Genomic DNA, 19,062 nt, shown 5'->3' with positions numbered 1-19,062 from the left:
GCCTGCCTCTGCCTCCCAAGTGCTGGGATTAAAGGCGTGCGCCACCACCACCCAACTTGGGCTTGATTTTAAATACAATAAATTTCTATGTTTTAGATTTCACGGTTGATCCTCATTAAAGAAGCCCAGCTAGGCATTGTAGTATATGCCTGGAGTTTCAGAACTCTAGACCTTGGTGAATAGGATTACAAATCTAAGGATAACCTGGGCTACAAAGCCTTGTCTCAGGTGAAAAAACAAAACAAAACAAAACAACACTGTAATTCTGTGTTTTACTATAACCATCTGGTCTACTTTCTTATACTAACCTTCCCTGTAGCAGTCTCGCCAGGCTTTAGGGGAGTGAGTCCCAAACAAAACTCTCAGATCATATTCACCAATACAATGGATTTATTTGGTATTAATATGAATAATATGGTGAGGGCTACATTACAACCGAATAGAGCTACAGTCTCACTATTACATTAAAACTTTGGTGAAGGATGGCAAGGGTGGAGCTTAATTGTTGTAGTGATTGTCTAGCATGCATGCTGCTCTAGGTTCAATCCCCAGTATCAGATGTGGTGAGGCATAACTTGTGATCCCAGAACCTGGGATGAGAAATCAACCTCGCCCTTAGATACACAGTAAGTTCCAGGCTAGCCTGGGCTAAATGAGACCCTGACTCAAAATAAAATTGGTGATAGAATCTCATTTATTTTTATTAGTTGTCTTTCTTGGGCCTTGGGGATTCTCACTAGAAAATATAATAAAAACATAGTTACAGAATTTATCACAACTATAATTGACCTATAAATACTTACCCAGCATGTATTCATCTTCCACAGCAAAAGTCTCTAAGTTATCAGGAAATTCAACCCACAGAGGCCTGGGAAAAGGAAACAGAATTTGTACTTAAAATATTGTTTTATTATTCTTGGTGTTAAATGTTTTATTAGATTTTTATGTTTTTAGTGTTATATCTCTCCAAAAGGAATTGGAAAATACCAAAGAGCCAAGATTCTTTCTCATATGACCAGAGAGTTTATGAGCAGTTGCTATGGCTACTTTACATTTATTATGTGAAAGAGCTTTCTATCAATTTGAATGTCCTAATGGAATATTGAGACTCCTCTTGTGTGCCACACTCCTATCTGCCTATTGAGTAACTACCTACCACTCTTGCAGGCAAAAACTAAGGCAAGTCTAAATGTATAATGTTTCTGTTGTAAAATGTCTGCAAAAAAAAAAAACCCACTTTATTATGATAATTCTATGCCACTTCTTGCAGCTAGAGACTTTTTTCTTTTTTTAAAGATTTATTTATTTATGTATATGAGTGTTCTATCTGCATGTATGCCTGTATGACAGAAGAGGACATCAGATCTTATTATAGATGGCTGGGTGGTGGTGGCGCACGCCTTTAATCCAAGCACTTGGGAGGCAGAGGCAGGTGGAATTCTGAGTTCGAGGCCAGCCTGGTCTACAGAGTGAGTTCCAGGACAGCCAAGGCTACACAGATGGCTGTGAGTAAACATGTGGTTGCTGGGAATTGAACTCAGGACCTCTGGAAGTCAGTGAGTGCTCTTAACCGCTGAACCATCTCTCCAGCCCAGCCAGTGACTTTCATGTATCATTTAATTATTATTTATTTAGATGAAGAGGAACTGATTTTCCTTGCTTTCAAGCAGGTAACACTCTGGGGGAGGGTGAGAAATTGCCAAGATTTTAAGTAGTTATTTAAGTTTAAATAGTTATTGTTTCATACGACTCAGGTTCAGAGAAACAACAAGACCTTCACTATCTGTGACTAGATAGCGACTTAGTGCGTCTATCCATCCCTTAATTTTATGAGAATGGTGTTACTTAGGTATGTGTGTACCCTTTGGGTGCAAGTGCTTGCAGAGGCCAAAGAGGGCACTGGAGCCCTTGGAGCTGGAGTTCCAGCGGATTGTGAGCTACCAGACATGGGTGCTGAGAACCAAAGTTAAGTCCTTTTAAGAACAGCGTTTTTAACTGCTGAGCCATCTCTCCAGCACCAAGAAATTTATTATTTTTTATTTGAAATTTTTTTAGAGTTTTAAAATTATTTTATGTGTATGAGTGTTTTGCATATATGTATGTGCACCACATACATGCCTGGTACTTGTGGATGTCAGAAGAGGGCATTGGATTCCCCTACGACTGGAGTCAAAAGTAGTTGTGAGGCACTACGTGGGTGCTGGGAATTGAACCCGTGTCCTCTGCAAGAGCAACAAGTGCTTATCAGCTAAGCCAACTCACCAGCCCAATATTTTTTAATAAATGAAATTTGTTATGTATTTGCCAGCCTTTGCAACAATATATTCTGTTTCTACAGAATAGTAACAAAGCAGGTGTCTCTAACCCTAAATGATGACTAGAGTTACCAGGAAACTTCTGGTCTCAAGTAAGTTTAGGAACTGCTGACACATAATATTTCCATCTCTCAGCAAATACTAATACTTTAATCATGAGAAGTAGGAATCTAGACAGTAGCTTCTGTGTTTTCAACAGCCAGCACCGCCAGAGGAAATGAAACTGATTGAAACTTGATTAAACACATGGCTTTTGTTCTCCTTTTCCGGCCCCTCACTGCTGAGGGGATCTGTTGGTTGGTTGCTGGAGCTCCTAATAAAGGGTGGCCTCTTACCTCATGACAGGCTGAGATGACACGTGCGCATGGTAGAACAGAGAATACAGATAGGGCAGGAGGGTGTAGCGCTCTCTGATGGCTTCCCGGATCAGCTGAGTGTATTCTTCCCCAAACAGCCAGGGTTCTCGCCGCTTGGTGTTCATGGTAGCGTGGCCTCGGAAGAAGGGCTGGTAAGCTCCAGCCTGGTACCAACGCAGTAGCAGCTCTGCCTCAGGATTGCCAATGAAGCCACCCACATCAGCTGGTTACCCAGACAGAGACCAGAAGAAGAAGCCACATTTGAAACCAATAACATGCTAAGGTAAAATAAGGCCTTGAAAAAGAGAGGAGACACTCTATGTGCATACTAAACTCGACAGGCAGACCTCTGGCCTCAGATAAGGGGAGTCTGAACCCCAAACACCAGCCAGCGATCTGGCAGAATGCCCTGTGGTTTCTTTTTCTTTCCTTCTTTCTTTTTTGTCAAAAGGTCACAGGTTTTTCTGTAAGAGCGGTTGTCCTGTGTGCTCTGGATCCTCCATTACTCAGAAATTGCAGTCTCCCTGGCCAGGGGTGTGTCTGTGTACTGCAGCTAGAACTGGAGGCAGTATATTCTGAGTGTCTTCATATTGGTAACATTTATTAGCATTGAATTCTCAGGACAAGGAAAGGCAAGCCATCAGACATGCATTTTAACTGATCTATCTTTTCTAAGAGCACATCTTGTGTGTGTGTGTGTGTGTGTGTGTGTGTGTGTGTGTGTGTGTTCATGTGTGAGAAGGCATGTGGAGGCCACAACCTGACTTCCATGTCTTCCTCAGTCATTCTCTCCTTTAATTTTTGAGACAAGTCATCTTGTTGAACCTGAAGTGTATTGATGTCTAGACTGGCTTGTTACTAAACAACAGGGATCCTCCTGTCTCAGCCTCCCCAGCTCTGGGATCACAGGCATGTGCCATTGCATCTGGCTCTTTTACATGGGTGCAGGGTTCAGAACTGAGGTCCTCATGTTTGTGTAGCAAGCACTTTACTTTCTGAGCCATCTCTAGAGTCCATATTTTTTAGACAGAGTCTAGTCAGACTTCAGAGGACAACCTTGAATCTTTGATCTTTCTATTTCCACATCCCAGTCTGGATCATAGGTATGTGCAACCCTGCGTGTTTTTATGTGAGGCTGGGGATCAAACTGAGGGCTTCTTGTGAGCTAGGCATGCCCTGGAGCTACAGAGCACATCTTAAAGAAAAGAAATTTAAATCATGCTGTTGAATCTTACATCTGCTGAGCACAAAATATCTGTAAGGCTGATTCTCTTATTCCCTTAGCTGCCCTGCTGCCTCTCAGACCCCAGGCCTTGAGCATGCTAGGTTAGCACTCTATCTGTAAGGCTGATTCTCTTATTCCCTTAGCTGCCCTGCTGCCTGTCAGACCCCAGGCCTTGAGCAGGCTAGGTTAGCACTCTATCTGTAAGGCTGATTCTCTTATTCCCTTGGCTGCCCTGCTGCCTCTCAGACCCCAGGCCTTGAGCAGGCTAGGCTAGCACTCTATCTGTAAGGCTGATTCTCTTATTCCCTTGGCTGCCCTGCTGCCTGTCAGACCCCAGGCCTTGAGCAGGCTAGGCTAGCACTCTACTGAGCTAGGCTGGCTTTGCTTTGGCATTGGTTACAGTGCTCTCATGTTTCTGGAACACTCAGTTACTGTGTATCTGGAGGCAGCGCTGAGGAAACAAAATGTCCTCAACCTTATGCCCTTAACTCAGACAAGATACATGTAAGATTTAAACAAACAAACAAACAAACAAACAAACCCAAACAAACAGGTTCTCACCATGTAGACCCTGCTGTCCTGCAGCTTGCTATGTAGACCAGGCTGGCCCTGAATTTGTAGAGATGCTCTTACCACTGCCTTTAGAAGGTTGGATTAAAGGTGGGCACCACCATGCCAGACTGTGCAGTAAGTTTTAAAGTGACACTTCTGCTCTCCTCCCATTTTCTTCCCTGCATTCATCCTCGCCTCAACAAGCTAGTGAGCACCGAGGGCCCTCATGTCTCACTCTCTCCTGTTCGATGCCTCAGGACAGCAACCAGCTTACCTCCACAGAAGGAGATCCCCGAGACACTGAGGGTGAGTAACATTGGGATGGAGATTTTCAGATAGCTCCATTCTGCTGTGTTGTCTCCTGTCCACACTGCACCTAGATCACCCATAATGAGGTGTTGAAACACACACAAATCCTCCAATGCATTCCATTTCATTTAGACTCCATATTTGTAAAATACAAAAATAACAAAAAGGGAAACAGGTTTCTCACATTAAACAAATTCTGATATTTCTGCCAAAGGTATCAATTTTCTAATGTGAAAAAGATACTAAGGTCCATAAAACCCTGGGTCGTGGTGGTGCATGCCTTTAATCACAGCACTCAGGGGACAGAGGCAGGCAGATCTCTGTGAGTTTGATGCCAGCCTGGTCTACAGAGCAAGATCCAGGACAGCTAAGGCTATAGAGAGAAACCCTATCTCAACACACAAACAAACAAACAAACAAACAAAATCCCAAACCCAAAACCATCTTAGGGTTTCCACTGCTGTAAAGAGACACCATGAGTAAGGCAACTCTTATAAGGAACATTTAATTAGGGCTGGCTTACAGTTCAGAGGTTCAGTCCATTATCATGAAAGCAGAAGCATGGCAGCATCCAGGCAGGCATGGCACTGGAGGAGCTGAGAGTTCTGCATCTCAATCTGACTGTAGCAGGGGAAAACTGACTCTTCTGCACTGGGGAGAGCTTCAGAGCCCACCCCCACAATGACACACTTCCTCCAACAAGGCTACACCTCCTAACAGTACCACTCTCTGTAGGCCAAGCATATTCAAATTCTGGGTTTCTTGTCCCTCTTGGTTGTCACAACAACACTATTATTAGCTCTATGGATCAGGGAACTATGGTAAACAGTGGATCCATAACCTTTCCTAGTTACTGAATAGATTTGAGTCTAGAAGTCACACTGATAAAGCCAAAGTTCCAGTTCACATTATAGTTGGTAAGAGTTTATGATGACAGTTTCTATACCATTAAAGAGACAGTAAGAGGGAATATAATCTTATTTCACTACATCTAGAGATCCTGGATCCTTTTTTCCTCTTTTTACCAGTAGAGTGTAAGACCTGAAAATGTCTACCACACAGCAAAACTAAGTTCTTTGCATCAGCACCTAAGTTCTTAAAAATCACTTTTATTTTAAGACCCAGGGCCTTAAAATAGCCTTCCTGCCACAGAGTGGTTGTACTGAACCAGATCTGTAAACGAGATCCAGTCATAAGCGACCCTGGCAACAGACAGCAGCCAGACCTATTTTAAGCCTCACTGCTGAGTGAGACAGGAGGCTGAAGCAGTACGTTAGAGGCGCATTTCGCTGGTTTTTACAAGTCAAAGATAATATCAGAGACGGCCATGCCAGAAAACTGAGTGCTCTTGAGTCACTCTCCCAACAAGGGCCATCTCTTTAGTAGGAAAAAAAGAACTAAACTTGATTGTGGTGGTTTGAATTAAATGGCCCCATAGGCCCACAGGGAGTGACACTATTAGGAGGTGTGGCCTTGTAGGAGTAGGTGTGGCTTTGTGGAAGAGGTGTGTCACTAGAGGGTGGGCTTTGAGGTCTCAGACATTCAAGCCAGCTGTAGTGTGACTCTCAGTCCCTTCTCTAGCACCATGTCTGACTTCATGTCTCTGTACTTCTCACTATGATGATAGTAGGCTAAACCTCTGAAACTGTAAGCCAGGCCCAATTAAATTTTTTCTCTTACAAGCGTTGCTGGGGTCATTGTGTCTCTTTACAGCAATAGAAATCCTAGCCGGGCGTCGGTGGCACACACCTTTAATCCCAGCACTTGGGAGGCAGAGGCAGGCGGATTTCTGAGTTTGAGGCCAGCCTGGGCTACAGAGTGAGTTCCAGGATAGCCAGGGCTATACAGAGAAACTCTGTCTCGAAAAAAAAAAAAATCCTAAGACACTGATGAAAATTTTTTACTGTTTTTTGGGATGTGGGAGGGACACAGGGTCTTATTAAAACCTAAGATAGCCTTGGAGGATGACTATGAACTTCTTCTGTTCTTCCTGCCTCCATCTCCGGAGTGCTAGGATTACAAACATGCACTACCTTGACTGGGGTTATATGATGCTGAGCCTTAAACCCAGGGCCTCTTGCCTACTAGTTAGTCATTTTATCAATTCTAAGTTTTTTATTTCATAGTTAAAATACACATGTCAGAACACATCATTTTCTATACTGTAATTTATAAGACTATTGAAGAGGAACATAGTGTCAGCATATATCATAAATGGTACACAAAGGAAAAGAATGGGTAGCTACATTGTATTCTATAATGTGAGCCATTCCTTACCATACTTTTGGGATCCTGCAAAGAAGGAACGTGAAAGAACAAAGGGTCTCTCCTTCCCCTTAGATCGCTGTATCAATCCTTCTGCAGTAGCCATTTGCTGTAAGTTAGTCAATGGAGAAAGATTGGAAAGAGGAGACAGGATGAGGGCATCATGCCAACATGCTCAATAGACTACTAACATGAGAAAGGTAAACAGTCAGAGGGACTATGAAATGGGAAATCATAAGCCCATCAAGTCTTTTTGGTGATACAATGAGTGACATTAATTTGCCTGGTAAAGATGGAAACATTTATTAGATTAGGATATTAATGAAATAGTAGTAAACAGAAATAGGGATGCAGATGAGAAGAGTGGCTACCCAGCATGCCTGAGGCCCAGCATGGCAGAAAATAAACAAACATCACACAACAAAACAAAACAGCAACCTACCATTTATTTAGTGGTATAACTGGTAGGCATTTTACAATATATTTCCATAAGATCTGTATAATAATCTGTGAGTCAGATAGTTTTCATTGGTAAAAAATAAATTCAGAGATGTTAAATGTCTGCTTTAGCCTACCTAAGAAATTCTTCATATAACTGACAACTAAAGCAAAAAGCTTTTAGAAAAATAAGCATATAGTGCCTGGAAAAGTCTATATATCCAGCCAGCAGCTCCCATTAGAAAGCAGTGACTGTGGGAGACCTATAGCCATGCAGCCACATTCCAAAAATAACAAAGACTCACGGGTATAAATTAGCGTAAGTGATTCTCAATCTTTGGATATGATTAGCAAATAGAAGACAACTCTACCATCTTTTCTGAGAAGGCTAAGTAAATTAGGAGAGCTTACACATTTAAAAAGTACAGTGATGAGCCGGGCGGTGGTGGCGCACGCCTTTAATCCTAGCACTTGGGAGGCGGAGGCAGGCGGATTTCCGAGTTCGAGGCCAGCCTGGTCTACATAGTGAGTACCAGGACAGCCGGGGTTACAGAGAGAAACCCTGTCTCGAAAAACCAAAAAAAAAAAAAAAAAAAAAAAAAAAAGTACAGTGATGGTTTGGATGAGAACAGCCCTCATAGGCTCATATATTTAAATACTTGATCCTCAGATGGGGGAACTGTTAAGCTAAGCTATACACTGATTAAAATACACACACACACACACACACACACACACACACACACTTGTTGTTTGCTTTTTTAGAAGGCTTTTTTTCCGGGCTGGCGAGATGGCCCAGTGGGTAAGAGCACTGACTGCTCTTTCGAAGGTCCTGAGTTCAAATCCCAGCAACCACGTGGTGGCTTACAACCACCCATAATGAGATTTGACCCTCTCTTCTGGTGCATCTGAAGATAACTACAGTGTACTTATGTATAAAAATAAATAAATCTTTGGGCCTGAGGGAGCGGGATTGACCAGAGCAAGCACCTGGAACTGGAATTACAGACAGTTGTTAGCCACCAAGTAGGTGCTGGGAACTGAACCACTGAACCATTTCTCTAGCCCTTTAAAAAATATTTAAAAATTTATGTGTAACTAAGTGTATACTCCCTGTGTGGGTACTTCTGAAGAAAGTGTTAGATGCCCTGGAGCTAGAGTCACAGGCTTTGTGAGCTGCCTGACTTAGGTGCTGCAAACCAAACCCAGGTCCTTTGGAAGAGCAGGAAGCCCTCCTAAGCACTGATCTTAACCATCACTCTAGCCACTGTCTGCCTTTGCTTTTGTGACAGGGTCTTGCTGTATAGTCTAGGTTGGCCTGGAACTCATTATGTAGGCCAGGTAGGCCTTGAATTCACAGTCCTTCCAAACTATGGCTACTAGGATTGCACATGTATACCGCCAAACTCAGCTAAGCTAGCAATAGATAGATATTTATGAAATTTTAAAACCTTGCTTTATTTACATTCACTAACATATTTGTAGATTGCCTGTGCCAATAGACATATTTTAGTAGTACAAATATTTAAAATTTTATCAGGTTTATTGTGGAAGGAAAAGGAAGCACAGAGAGAAATAATAAATTGGCTGTAACCTAAGACTCTCTGCAGTTTACAACAAAGACACACAAGAAACACGCATAGCACACTCAATTATACAACTGATTCCCTGATTAAAAGCAGGCCACATGAATCTATTTGACTTCTATTTAGATGTCTTACCTGATAAAACCCGTAGATGTTGTGAAGTTCTCTGTGTTCCCAGTCACCATAATGAACAGCATTCTTTTGCATGGTTAGCTCTGGCCCTCTGAAGACTGAGGGCTCATTCATGTCATTCCATATGAAAAGGATGTCCGTAGAGTCCTAGGAAGTGAATCCCGGTCATGAGAATCCTCCCCCAGGATGACATTCATAGAATAGTATCTCTGATCTTCTTTCCTTTCCTTCTTATTTTTTATGCTGATTAGGCTGTAAATTTTGTCTGTTTTGTTCAATAAAAATCCCATGAACTGAGGATAGTATCTGACCTAAAGAAAGCTATCAATAAATATTTGTTGATAGAATGCTGCACTTTATTGTCTGCAAAATACACACTGCCCTGCAAGTTCTCTCTGAGATACTGTTAGAGAATACATGCTAGAAAAAGTGTGAATATTCACCGCTAGGCTCTACACCATCCACTCTCTACTGTAGATCTTCACTTGATCTTATCCAAAGAGCTGAGAAGAAATCTCTGCTATCATTCTTAACTGAAAGCAATTAGTACTATACATGAATCAATTTTTTTCTCTAATACTCTGAGTTATCTGTTTGTTAACATCTTACATAGTTTGTGTTCTTTCCAGCTAATGAACATGGTACTGAAATTCTTTTTATAAAATTCCAGGCCTCAGCATTTGTCTTCCATTACAGGGAGCATCAGGCAGCTCATCCCATTATTTCCTGTTGCCCTGTTTTTCATATCATGACCTAATAAGTCCTAGCTTCCTTCCAGGACACCACAGAACACACCTGAGACCTTACCTACATGATACATGATCCTTCCAATGCTTGGGAGTAGCCTATGCATTTCTTTATGATTCTTTACCTTCAACTATTTCTAAGCATATGCACTGTGAGTGTGGTTTGTGTGTGTGGGGAGGGGGAGAAGGAGGAAGGGGAGGAGGGAGGGAGGGACAGAGACAGACATACATACATACAGACTGACTCTCTATTATGTAGTTCTGGATGTCCTGGAACTCACTATGTATACCAGTCTGGCCTTGAATTTACAGAGATCCATTTACCTCTGCTTCCCGAGTGCTAGAATTAAAGATGTGTACCACCATGCTTGGCTTCTAAGCAAATGCACTTATAAGGCTGTCTAGTTTTCCAACATTTGCCTCCAGTCTTCTTTAGCACTTCTTTTTTTTTTTTTAAGATTGATTTATATTATTTTATTTATATGAGTACACTGTCACTGTCTTCAGACACACCAGAAGAGGGCATCAGATTCCCATTACAGATGGTTGTGAGCCACCATGTGGTTGCTGAGAATTGAACTCAGGACCTCTGAAGAGCAGTCACTGCTCTTAACCACTGAGCAATTTCTCCAGCCCTTCTTTAGCACTTCTTAGGCAAGTATCAGCAAGCTCTCTTCTTCTCCTCCTTATCTTTCTTGGTCTCCTTGTTGTTCTCCTCCTCTTCCTCCTCCTTCTTCTCCCTCTTTTTCTTCTTCTTCTCCCTCTTTTTCTTCTTTTTCTTCTTCTTCTTCTTCTTCTTCTTCTTCTTCTTCTTCTTCTTCTTCTTCTTCTTCTTCTTCTTCTTCTTCTTCTTCTTCTTCTTCTTCTCCTTCTCCTTCCTCCTCCTTCTTCTTCCTTCTTCTTCTTCCTTCTTCTTTTCTCCATCCTATTCTTCTTCTCCCTCTTCCTCCTCCTCCTCTTCTTTTCTTCTTCATGTAACGATCTAGATAATGTACATTTCCATCTTTGTGTATTATAAATGCTCATTAATTACTCTCCTCTGGCACAGTATTGTGAAAGCTGCCACACATATTTGAAGTGAATGACTATAACCATATTTAGCTAAGGACTGTTGTGTATACTGCTCTGTTTTCTAATCTCCTAATCAATGATGCTCAAAAGCAAACGCCTTGTGTTTAAGAGCTGAGCTTGGGAGAAAAATAGACTTGAATTCAAACTTTGGGCCCATCCCTTAGTAAGTGGATGACATTTATGGGTTTTTAAAATTCTCCACACCTCAATTTTATTATGTGAGGGGTTAAGATTTAATTCAGAGTGTTTTTATAAAGAAGAAATGGGATGATGTACAACAAATGCTTAAAACAGCAGTTCGTCTGTGGTTAGGTATTACCATGACTGCCATCGTCACCATAATGGTGGAACATGGGTCTCTAATGTGACTTCTCCAGTTCTTTTGTGGTTCTTTTAAGATTTTAATTATTATATTTTGCTTGAACAATACATTATGGCTTATAACAGTTTTTCTCAACATTCTTAATACTGTGACCTTCTAGTAAAGTTCCTCATGTTGTGGTGACCCTCAAACATAAAATTATTTTTTGTTGCTAGGTTTTAACTGCAATTTTGCTGTTATTAGGAATTATAATGTAAATATATGATATGCAGGATATCTGGTATGAAAACCCTGTGAAAGGGTTGTTCAACACCCCCAAAGGGGTCATCACCCATAGGTTGAGAACCACTGGTTTATAAGACAGTTTCACAGTTGTCATATCTACTTAATTGCTGTGTCAATATATACAAAAGCTATGTAATAAAAGCAACTACCTTTTCCTTTCATTGTTTCAGGTTGTACTGGCTGGTTCTATGTGTCAACTTGATACAAGCTGGAGTTATCACAGAGAAAGGAGACTCCCTTGAGGAAATGCCTCAATGAGATCCAGCTGTAAGGCATTTTCTCAATTAATGATCAAGGGTGGTAGGGTCCATTGTGAGTGGTGCCATCTCTGGGCTGGTAGTCCTGGGTTCCATAAGAAAGCAAGCTGAGCAAGCCAGGGGAAGCAAACCAGTAAGGAACATCCCTCCATGGCCTCTGCAGCAGCTCCTGCTTCCTGACCTGCTTGAGTTCCAGTCCTGACTTCCTTTGGTGATCAACAGCCATGTGGAAGTGTAAGCTGAATAAACCCTTTCCTCCTTTCTTGGTCGTGATGTTTATGAGGGAATAGAAACCCTGAGTAAGACACAGGTTAACTAGGAAACAGTAAAAGAATGAAAACCTACCTGATAAGCAGGATAAGCAAAAAGGCTGGAATACCACTCTCTGACTTTGGGGTTGGTGAAATCCAGGTAAGACGACAGACCTACAGAGGCACAACAGTGGGTGGTCTGTTAAGAACAGTGGTGTTTACAGTAAGATGTGTAGTAAGAAAGATATGCAATGTGAGAGTCAGGTCATCAATGGATACCTTATGTCAAATACAAAGGACAACTGAGAGAGGCATGGCCTAAAAAGGAGTGAAGGTAATCTTTAAAGTGACAAAATCTAAAACTTTTAACACAGAGGTATAAAATGTATGTGTTGTTTTTATGGTTTTTAAAAAATGTTTCTTTAATGTCTCCTTTTCTTACAAGCAGTAACCAGTTCTCTTAACTCTCAGCCAGCACTCTACCCAGTTTCCAGCCCAGCCCCTTCAAAGGCTTCTCCCAACCATTCTTCCCAGACCCTTCAAACATTTCTCCCATCTGTTCTAGACGATCTGCTCAGCCAGGCTTCTCCTGGCTTAACTCTGTCTTCTCTTCTCTTTCTGCTAGCCCAATTCACTTTCAACTGTCTCCTAACAATACCTTCTCTGGCTTAGCACAGCTTCTCCTGGCTCGATGGTCTCCTATTTTCATTCTGCTTAATCTCTTTTCTGCACCAACTGTCTTCTTTAGCCTACTCAGTCTTCTCTCTTCCTGCACCAACCATCTTCTCCAACTCTACTCTCTGACTCTACCCTTGTGCGACCCACCCTACTCTTTCTTTCAACCTCTGTTGGCTTTTTTTTTTCTTTCTTTCTTTCTTTCTTTCTTTCTTTCTTTCTTTCTTTCTTTCTTTCTTTCTTTTTTTTTTGGTTTTTCAAGACAGGGTTTCTCTGTGTAGCCCTGGCTGTCCTGGAACTCACTTTGTAGACCAGGCTGGCCTCGAACTCAGAAATCCACCTGTCTCTGCCTCCCAAGTGTTGGGATTAAAGGCATGTGCCACCACTGCCCGGCTCAACTTCTGTTGGCTTTTTATATCCTCTCCTGTTCCCAGAAGTCCAAGAGGCAACAGACACTGAAAGTCATAGGGTCAAATAGTTCTATTAAAGTGGGCATCATTGATTAGAAGATTAGAAAACAGAGCAGTGTAGACAACAATCCTTAGCTAAATATGGCTATAGTCATCCACTTCATGACTAGCAGCTGGGGATCTTTAAAGGGTCAGACACACAAAATAAATCACACTACACATGGGCATGGCAAGGAACAAGTATGGGGATGGAGCCTGTCCTTCACTAATGGCCTGAGAAAGGCCAAGCAAGGATGCCAAATCCCTTGCAGAGACTCCAGCTTTTAAAGAGCACACAGACTTCTTCAAATGGTTCAGGGGGAAAAAGGAAGACACAGGCTTCTTTACAACACTTGGATTTATGACACACTGGTGAATTCTTTTAGTCTTTGGAGAATTTCTAATGAGGCTTTACCTTAGCTTTTGCATCTAGAGTTCTACAGGCACAGAGGCCACTCATGAAAATCTGAACGTTAAAACTGTGGGCTAAAAGGACAAAGAACAATCCCAGGGGAGAGCCCACCAGACACTGCCCTCCCCCCCTTGCTTTCCTCATTCCTTGCTTCTGACCTCAGAGAAATAACCTGCCATGGAGATGAGCTTGTTTGCTTATTTTTCATTCTCTCGTCTATCTGATCACTGACTGATAAGCGCATTTGTAGCTCAAAGCACGCATGAGGTGTTAGGAAAGATATCAAAGAAGGCAGTGGTATGGCTCCCTTAAAGGTGCTACAGATGTGGCTGGAAGAAAAAGATGCCTGCGAGGAATGAGAATGTCATTCATTAGTGAACTAATCTTTCATTAGTTGAGTGGAAATAAGTGATACCATACCAGGCCAACATACTCCTTCGAAGTTGCCACCCTCTGGATTCTTCACAAAGAAGCCCTGTTCTTTGGCTTGAGCATAGACTGTGTAGTCAGGATCCACCTTGATGTGGGGGTCACTGATAACCACAAGCTGTCAGGACAGATTTTAGGACCATGTCAGTTTTATGAGACTTATTTTCATTTAGGTGTTTTTTCCATAGTCTGGGAGGTTGAGTTTAACTCAGAAACTACAACTCATTGAAAATTTTGGACATTTGTAAATCTCTGTAACATTTCATTCAAAACTTGTTATTCAATCTAGGTGAATCCTGTTATAATTACCACAATTTATCATTATATTATTATTTTACATTTATTTATTTATTTATTTATTTATTTATTTACTTACTTATCTATTGTGTGCATGTCTCTGTGTATATATGTTTGAAGTTGGATCTCTCCTGCCACAGGTGTGTTCTGGAGTTTGAACTCAGGTTCTCAGACTTGGTGGCAAAGTGGCCTTACCCACTGAGTCATTTCAGCAGCCATACATGTCTTTAAGATGATATTTGCTAATCTTTTATCTGTCTGTGGCACCAGGTGCTATATGAAAGGATGAAATGGGTAAGGTCCTAACTCCCTAAGGATTTAGGGCAAAGATGACACTGATGAAAAGAAATCAAGAAGAGGCCTGGAGAGGTAACTTAGTCAAGTCAGGTCCTTGCAGGCATTAGGACCTGAGTTTGAGCCCAGAACCCATGTAAAGAAGCCAGGCTTGGTGCATGTGTTTGTAATCCCAGCACTGGGAAGATGGAGGCAGGTGTATGGCCTCTGGGGTTCTATGGCCAGTCATGTCAGTGAGAGGCCATGTCTCACAAGAAAGAAAAAGGAAAGTTTGTGACTAGGAAATGACACAAGGCTTCTATAGGCACATGCTCAACCCCTACCCCTACCAAACCACAGAAACCATGAAAATGACATGGTAAAACCAAACCAAAACATCAAAACAGTAACACCATCTAAACAAGGCTGATGGATGGCTCAGAAGCTAAAGGTGCTTGCTGTCAACGAGGAAGATCTGAGTTTGATCCCTGGAACCCAAGTTCCATTAGGTAGAAAGAGAGTATCTTTTCATGTGCTTCTTGGTCATCTTTACTTGAATATCTTCTTTGTGGACTATCATCTATTCAAATCCTGTGTTGGTTCTCTAAGTGTTGGGAGTTTTGTAGTTGCTGAGTTACGGAGCATGTTGTCATCTGCCATCCACTCCTGTTTACGTCTCTGTTTTGTATTACAGTTGCATATGCTTGCCTTTCCTCACCTACTCAAAGACCCCCAGAGCACTAGCACAGCATCTTGAACATTGAAAGGTCTCAAGAAATGGGAGATGGAGAACAGCTTTGCTGCTAAGATCACTGGCTGCTCTTATAGCAACCTGGGTTCAACCCTCAGTACCCAGGCGGTAGCTCTAGTCCCAGGAGATCAGACATCTCTTTCCACCCTTTAAGTTTTGGGATCAAAAAAATTTAGACATCAGGCTGACTTCACCTTGCGTTTTTTGCTCCTGAGCAGCTCTTGCATCCTTTTGGGGTTTGCGAACCTCTTTTTGTCCCAGGTAAAGTACTTCTTGTCCTCGGTGTGCTCTATATCCAGCCACATGACGTCATATGGAATGTCATGCTCATCAAACCCTGCATCTACTGCCTTCACATCTTGTTCATCTTCATAGTTCCAGCGACACTGGTGGTACCCCAAGGAAAAAAGAGGGGGCATGGCTTGTGTGCCTACAATGAAGATGACAATGGAGACCACTAATGTTATTCAATCAGTAGCCATCTCCCCAGTCTCTACAGGCTATAGGCACTGAGCTTGACACTATGTAGAATATTAATATAAGAACTTGGCAATTAGGGTGATGGGGTAGGTATATAATAAATAAATGCTGACCTGAGGTATAACTATTATGATAAAGTTGCCAGTCTAGTGCTGTGGGAACACATACATTCTGCTTCCAGAGTAATGTGAGATCTTTAGACACTTCTCAAGGCAGGTGAGAAGAGTAGTGGCCTTGAATAATAAGTAGGAGGATGCCAGGCAGGGAAACAAGGTAGAGCTTGAGAACAGAGATAGGCAAGGAAGAACATGTAGTCTTAGAGAAAATAAATACTGCAGGGTGACAGTGAGAGAGGCTAAGAGAAGCCAAAACTAGAAAGGCCCAGTTTATAAAGAGCCCTATATGTCAAACTCAGAATTCTTCCCATACTTTTTTAATGAAAGAAAACATCAAATGGCAAAATCAGGCTATGGATGCAGCTCAAGTGGTAGAGCACTTGCCTATGCACAAAACTCTAGGTTCAAAATTCACAGCACCCTATAAAACCAGAGGTGATGTATGCCTGTAATCCTAGCACTTGGGAGAGGTAGAGGTAGAGGAATCAGAAGTCCAAAGTCATCCTTGTCTACACAGAAGGTTCAAGACCAGCCTGAGATACGAGGCCCTGCTTTTTAAAAAGATGAGGCCAGTGAGATAGCTCAGTAGGTAAAGGTCCTTACCACTAAGCCTGATGACCTGAGTTCAGTTCCTGGGCCCCAACTGGTGGGAGAAGAGAACCAACTCATGAAAATTACTACAACAAAGCAACTTCAGAAAAAAAAAGAGCAAACCAAAGGGAAGTAGGTTCCAACAAAGATCTGGAGGGTGGGACATAAGGGAGGGGTGGTGTCTGCTGAACCACAAGGAGAGTGAGAGGAGGGCACAAAGAAGAGGAGCCCATCCTTGCTTTAGAAACCTTGAAGACAGGCACATGCTCCTTATGTGCTAGGATACCAGACTCATCCAGGCACCAAGGCTTTCCTGAAGAGCCACATGTCCAGTGGCTTATAACCACTTGTAACTCTAGCTCCAGGTGCTCAGACACCTTCTTCTGGACCCTGCTGGCACTTTGTCTCATAGATATATATGCAATTTTACAATAAAAATAAATTAAACATTATCATCAGTATCTCTAGAAGTACAAAAAGATAAAAGAATCATACAGCAGAGCAGGACAACATAAAACTAGACTAGGACTTCAGAGAACAAAGAGTACATGGAAAAGTCATAGATAGGAATGTTCTGAACATCAGAAACATGTCAGTAATGGAAGGCCTGGGAGATAAGAGGGAGAAAATTTCTCAGACACAAGGCAAAAAGAAAACGGGTAGGAAAACAAGGATGGGAAACTACGAAAGGGACAGTAGAGACAGTTTGCCAGACTGAAGGACACTCAGACTGGACGTGTCCACGTCTCACCCTCAGGACAGGAATGCATCAAGCGAACTTGTTGTAAGATTTCAGAATAGTTGTGATAAGGAGAATAGTTCAGTGCGAAAAGAGAAATCATGTGCATAGGAATACTAGTGGTTTTGGAGCAAGAAGACAGGGGACAAGAGAGAAACTCCTTTGAATTCTGAGGAAATCTAGCTGATCCAATTACCAGCCTAGGGTGAAAGTAGGAAAAAGATGGCTTATCTCTACAAGGAGTAAAGCATATGTATTTGCATTTATTTAGCCTGTGCGTGTGTGCATGTATGTATGTGTGTGCATGTGTGTACATGTGTGCATGTGTGTGTGTACATGCATACATAGAGATGACTGGTAGGAGTTAGTTCTCTATCTACCATGTGGGTTCCTGCGATCAAACACAGGGCTTCAGGCCTGGTGGCCAGGGCCTCTACTCACTGAGCCATTTTACTGGCCTCAGCCTTTGATCTCTTAAAGAACAAGTGTTTCATTGTTAAAGCTGGTAGTATATCTTAACAGAAAAGAACCATTCAGAAGTTCAGGACAGAATACTCCCTAGCTACACAGAATTATTCTCAGAGACTAAAGTTTCAAACAGGCTTATGACAAGGGCTAGGGATTAGAGAAGGGACAGTCTAGCACAGTGGTTTTCAACCATCCTGACACTGCGACACTTTAATACAGTTCTCATGTTGTGATGACTCTCAATCATAAAATTATTTTGTTGCTACCTCATAACAGTAATTGTGCTGCTGTTATGAATCTTAATGTAAATATTTGATATGCAGGCTATCTGACATGTGACTTTCCCCAAAGGGGTTGAGACCCACTCTTCTAGAGGCCTATTTACCTTGTCTGGATGTAATGAAGACAGAAAAAAATGGTTGCTACTTAAAACGCTTAGAGACATTGTTTGTGATTTCTACATAATGTAAAACAGATATTAATTTCAGTGACGAGATAGAGGACAGCTAACAGAATGAAGAGTGCTTGTACCTGTGATATATGAGTACTGCTTGAAGACGTCAGCAGGTGTAGGTCCTGTCAGCAGAAAAACGTCAATGATCCCACTCTCTGACATCCAGTGCACATCAGTTCGGCACCTGACCTTTTGTTTGGCAGCAGCTGGGCCCATTTGGGTCAGTGCGTACTGGAAAGGGTGTAATGAAAAGCTGAGACATTTCACTGTGACCTGTAGCACCCAGGTCTAAGTGAATCAGTCTAAGTTTAGTAGCTCCTGCTGACATTTGCTGCTTACATTGCAAAGCTCTTGGTACAGGAAAACGCTCCTGTAAAGGAAAGGGTTCAGACTGCCGTGCGGAAAGTCCGGCATGCAGCCGCATTCCACCGCTCACCTCAACTGCCGGCTCTGTGTTGATCTCCACGAGTGTTTCTGAAGCATTCAGCCAGAAAATGCCTACCGTCCTGCCCTGTTTGTGGGCCAACAGATAAGGCACTGAACCATATATGCCCATTTTGTCATGCACTTGGTATCCATAGACATCCAGATTATAAAGACGGTATGCATCTCCATCTCTGAAACACAAAGAAGGCTTACCACCAAATACAAATGGACTTAATGAATAGAACAGCCTTGCTGGGCAGTGGTGGTGCATGCCTTTAAATCCTAGCACTTGGGAGGCAGAGGCCGGCAGATTTCTGAGTTCGAGGCCAGCCTGGTCTACAGAGTGAGTTCCAGGACAGCCTGGGCTATACAGAGAAATCCTGTCTTGAAAA

The 19,062-nt window shown here is 42.2% G+C and overlaps 1 protein-coding gene across 2 annotated transcripts in view; it reads right to left on the bottom strand.

Annotated features, from left to right (window-relative positions):
* Ganc (glucosidase alpha, neutral C) overlaps positions 1 to 19,062 on the bottom strand; it is a 57,599-nt gene that overhangs the window by 12,959 nt on the left and 25,578 nt on the right. For both annotated transcript variants that reach the window (XR_004118807.1, XM_031371595.1), the window contains exons 9-18: positions 18,681 to 18,861; positions 18,322 to 18,475; positions 15,591 to 15,826; positions 14,067 to 14,193; positions 12,205 to 12,284; positions 9,182 to 9,325; positions 7,035 to 7,131; positions 4,723 to 4,824; positions 2,651 to 2,894; positions 804 to 868 (exon numbers count right to left, since the gene is read on the bottom strand). Coding sequence is in view for 1 of the 2 variants with exons in the window: in XM_031371595.1 (XP_031227455.1) it covers positions 804 to 868; positions 2,651 to 2,894; positions 4,723 to 4,824; positions 7,035 to 7,131; positions 9,182 to 9,325; positions 12,205 to 12,284; positions 14,067 to 14,193; positions 15,591 to 15,826; positions 18,322 to 18,475; positions 18,681 to 18,861 (1,430 nt within the window). In the remaining variant the exon portion in view is untranslated. The remainder of the gene's footprint in view (positions 1 to 803; positions 869 to 2,650; positions 2,895 to 4,722; positions 4,825 to 7,034; positions 7,132 to 9,181; positions 9,326 to 12,204; positions 12,285 to 14,066; positions 14,194 to 15,590; positions 15,827 to 18,321; positions 18,476 to 18,680; positions 18,862 to 19,062) is intronic.

The sequence above is a fragment of the Mastomys coucha genome, unplaced genomic scaffold (assembly GCF_008632895.1).
Source record: "Mastomys coucha isolate ucsf_1 unplaced genomic scaffold, UCSF_Mcou_1 pScaffold15, whole genome shotgun sequence".
In the NCBI taxonomy this organism is placed as follows: Eukaryota; Metazoa; Chordata; class Mammalia; order Rodentia; family Muridae; genus Mastomys; species Mastomys coucha.
The sequence above is the reverse complement of the archived record's forward strand: the minus strand, read 5'-3'. Positions and strand labels throughout refer to the sequence as shown.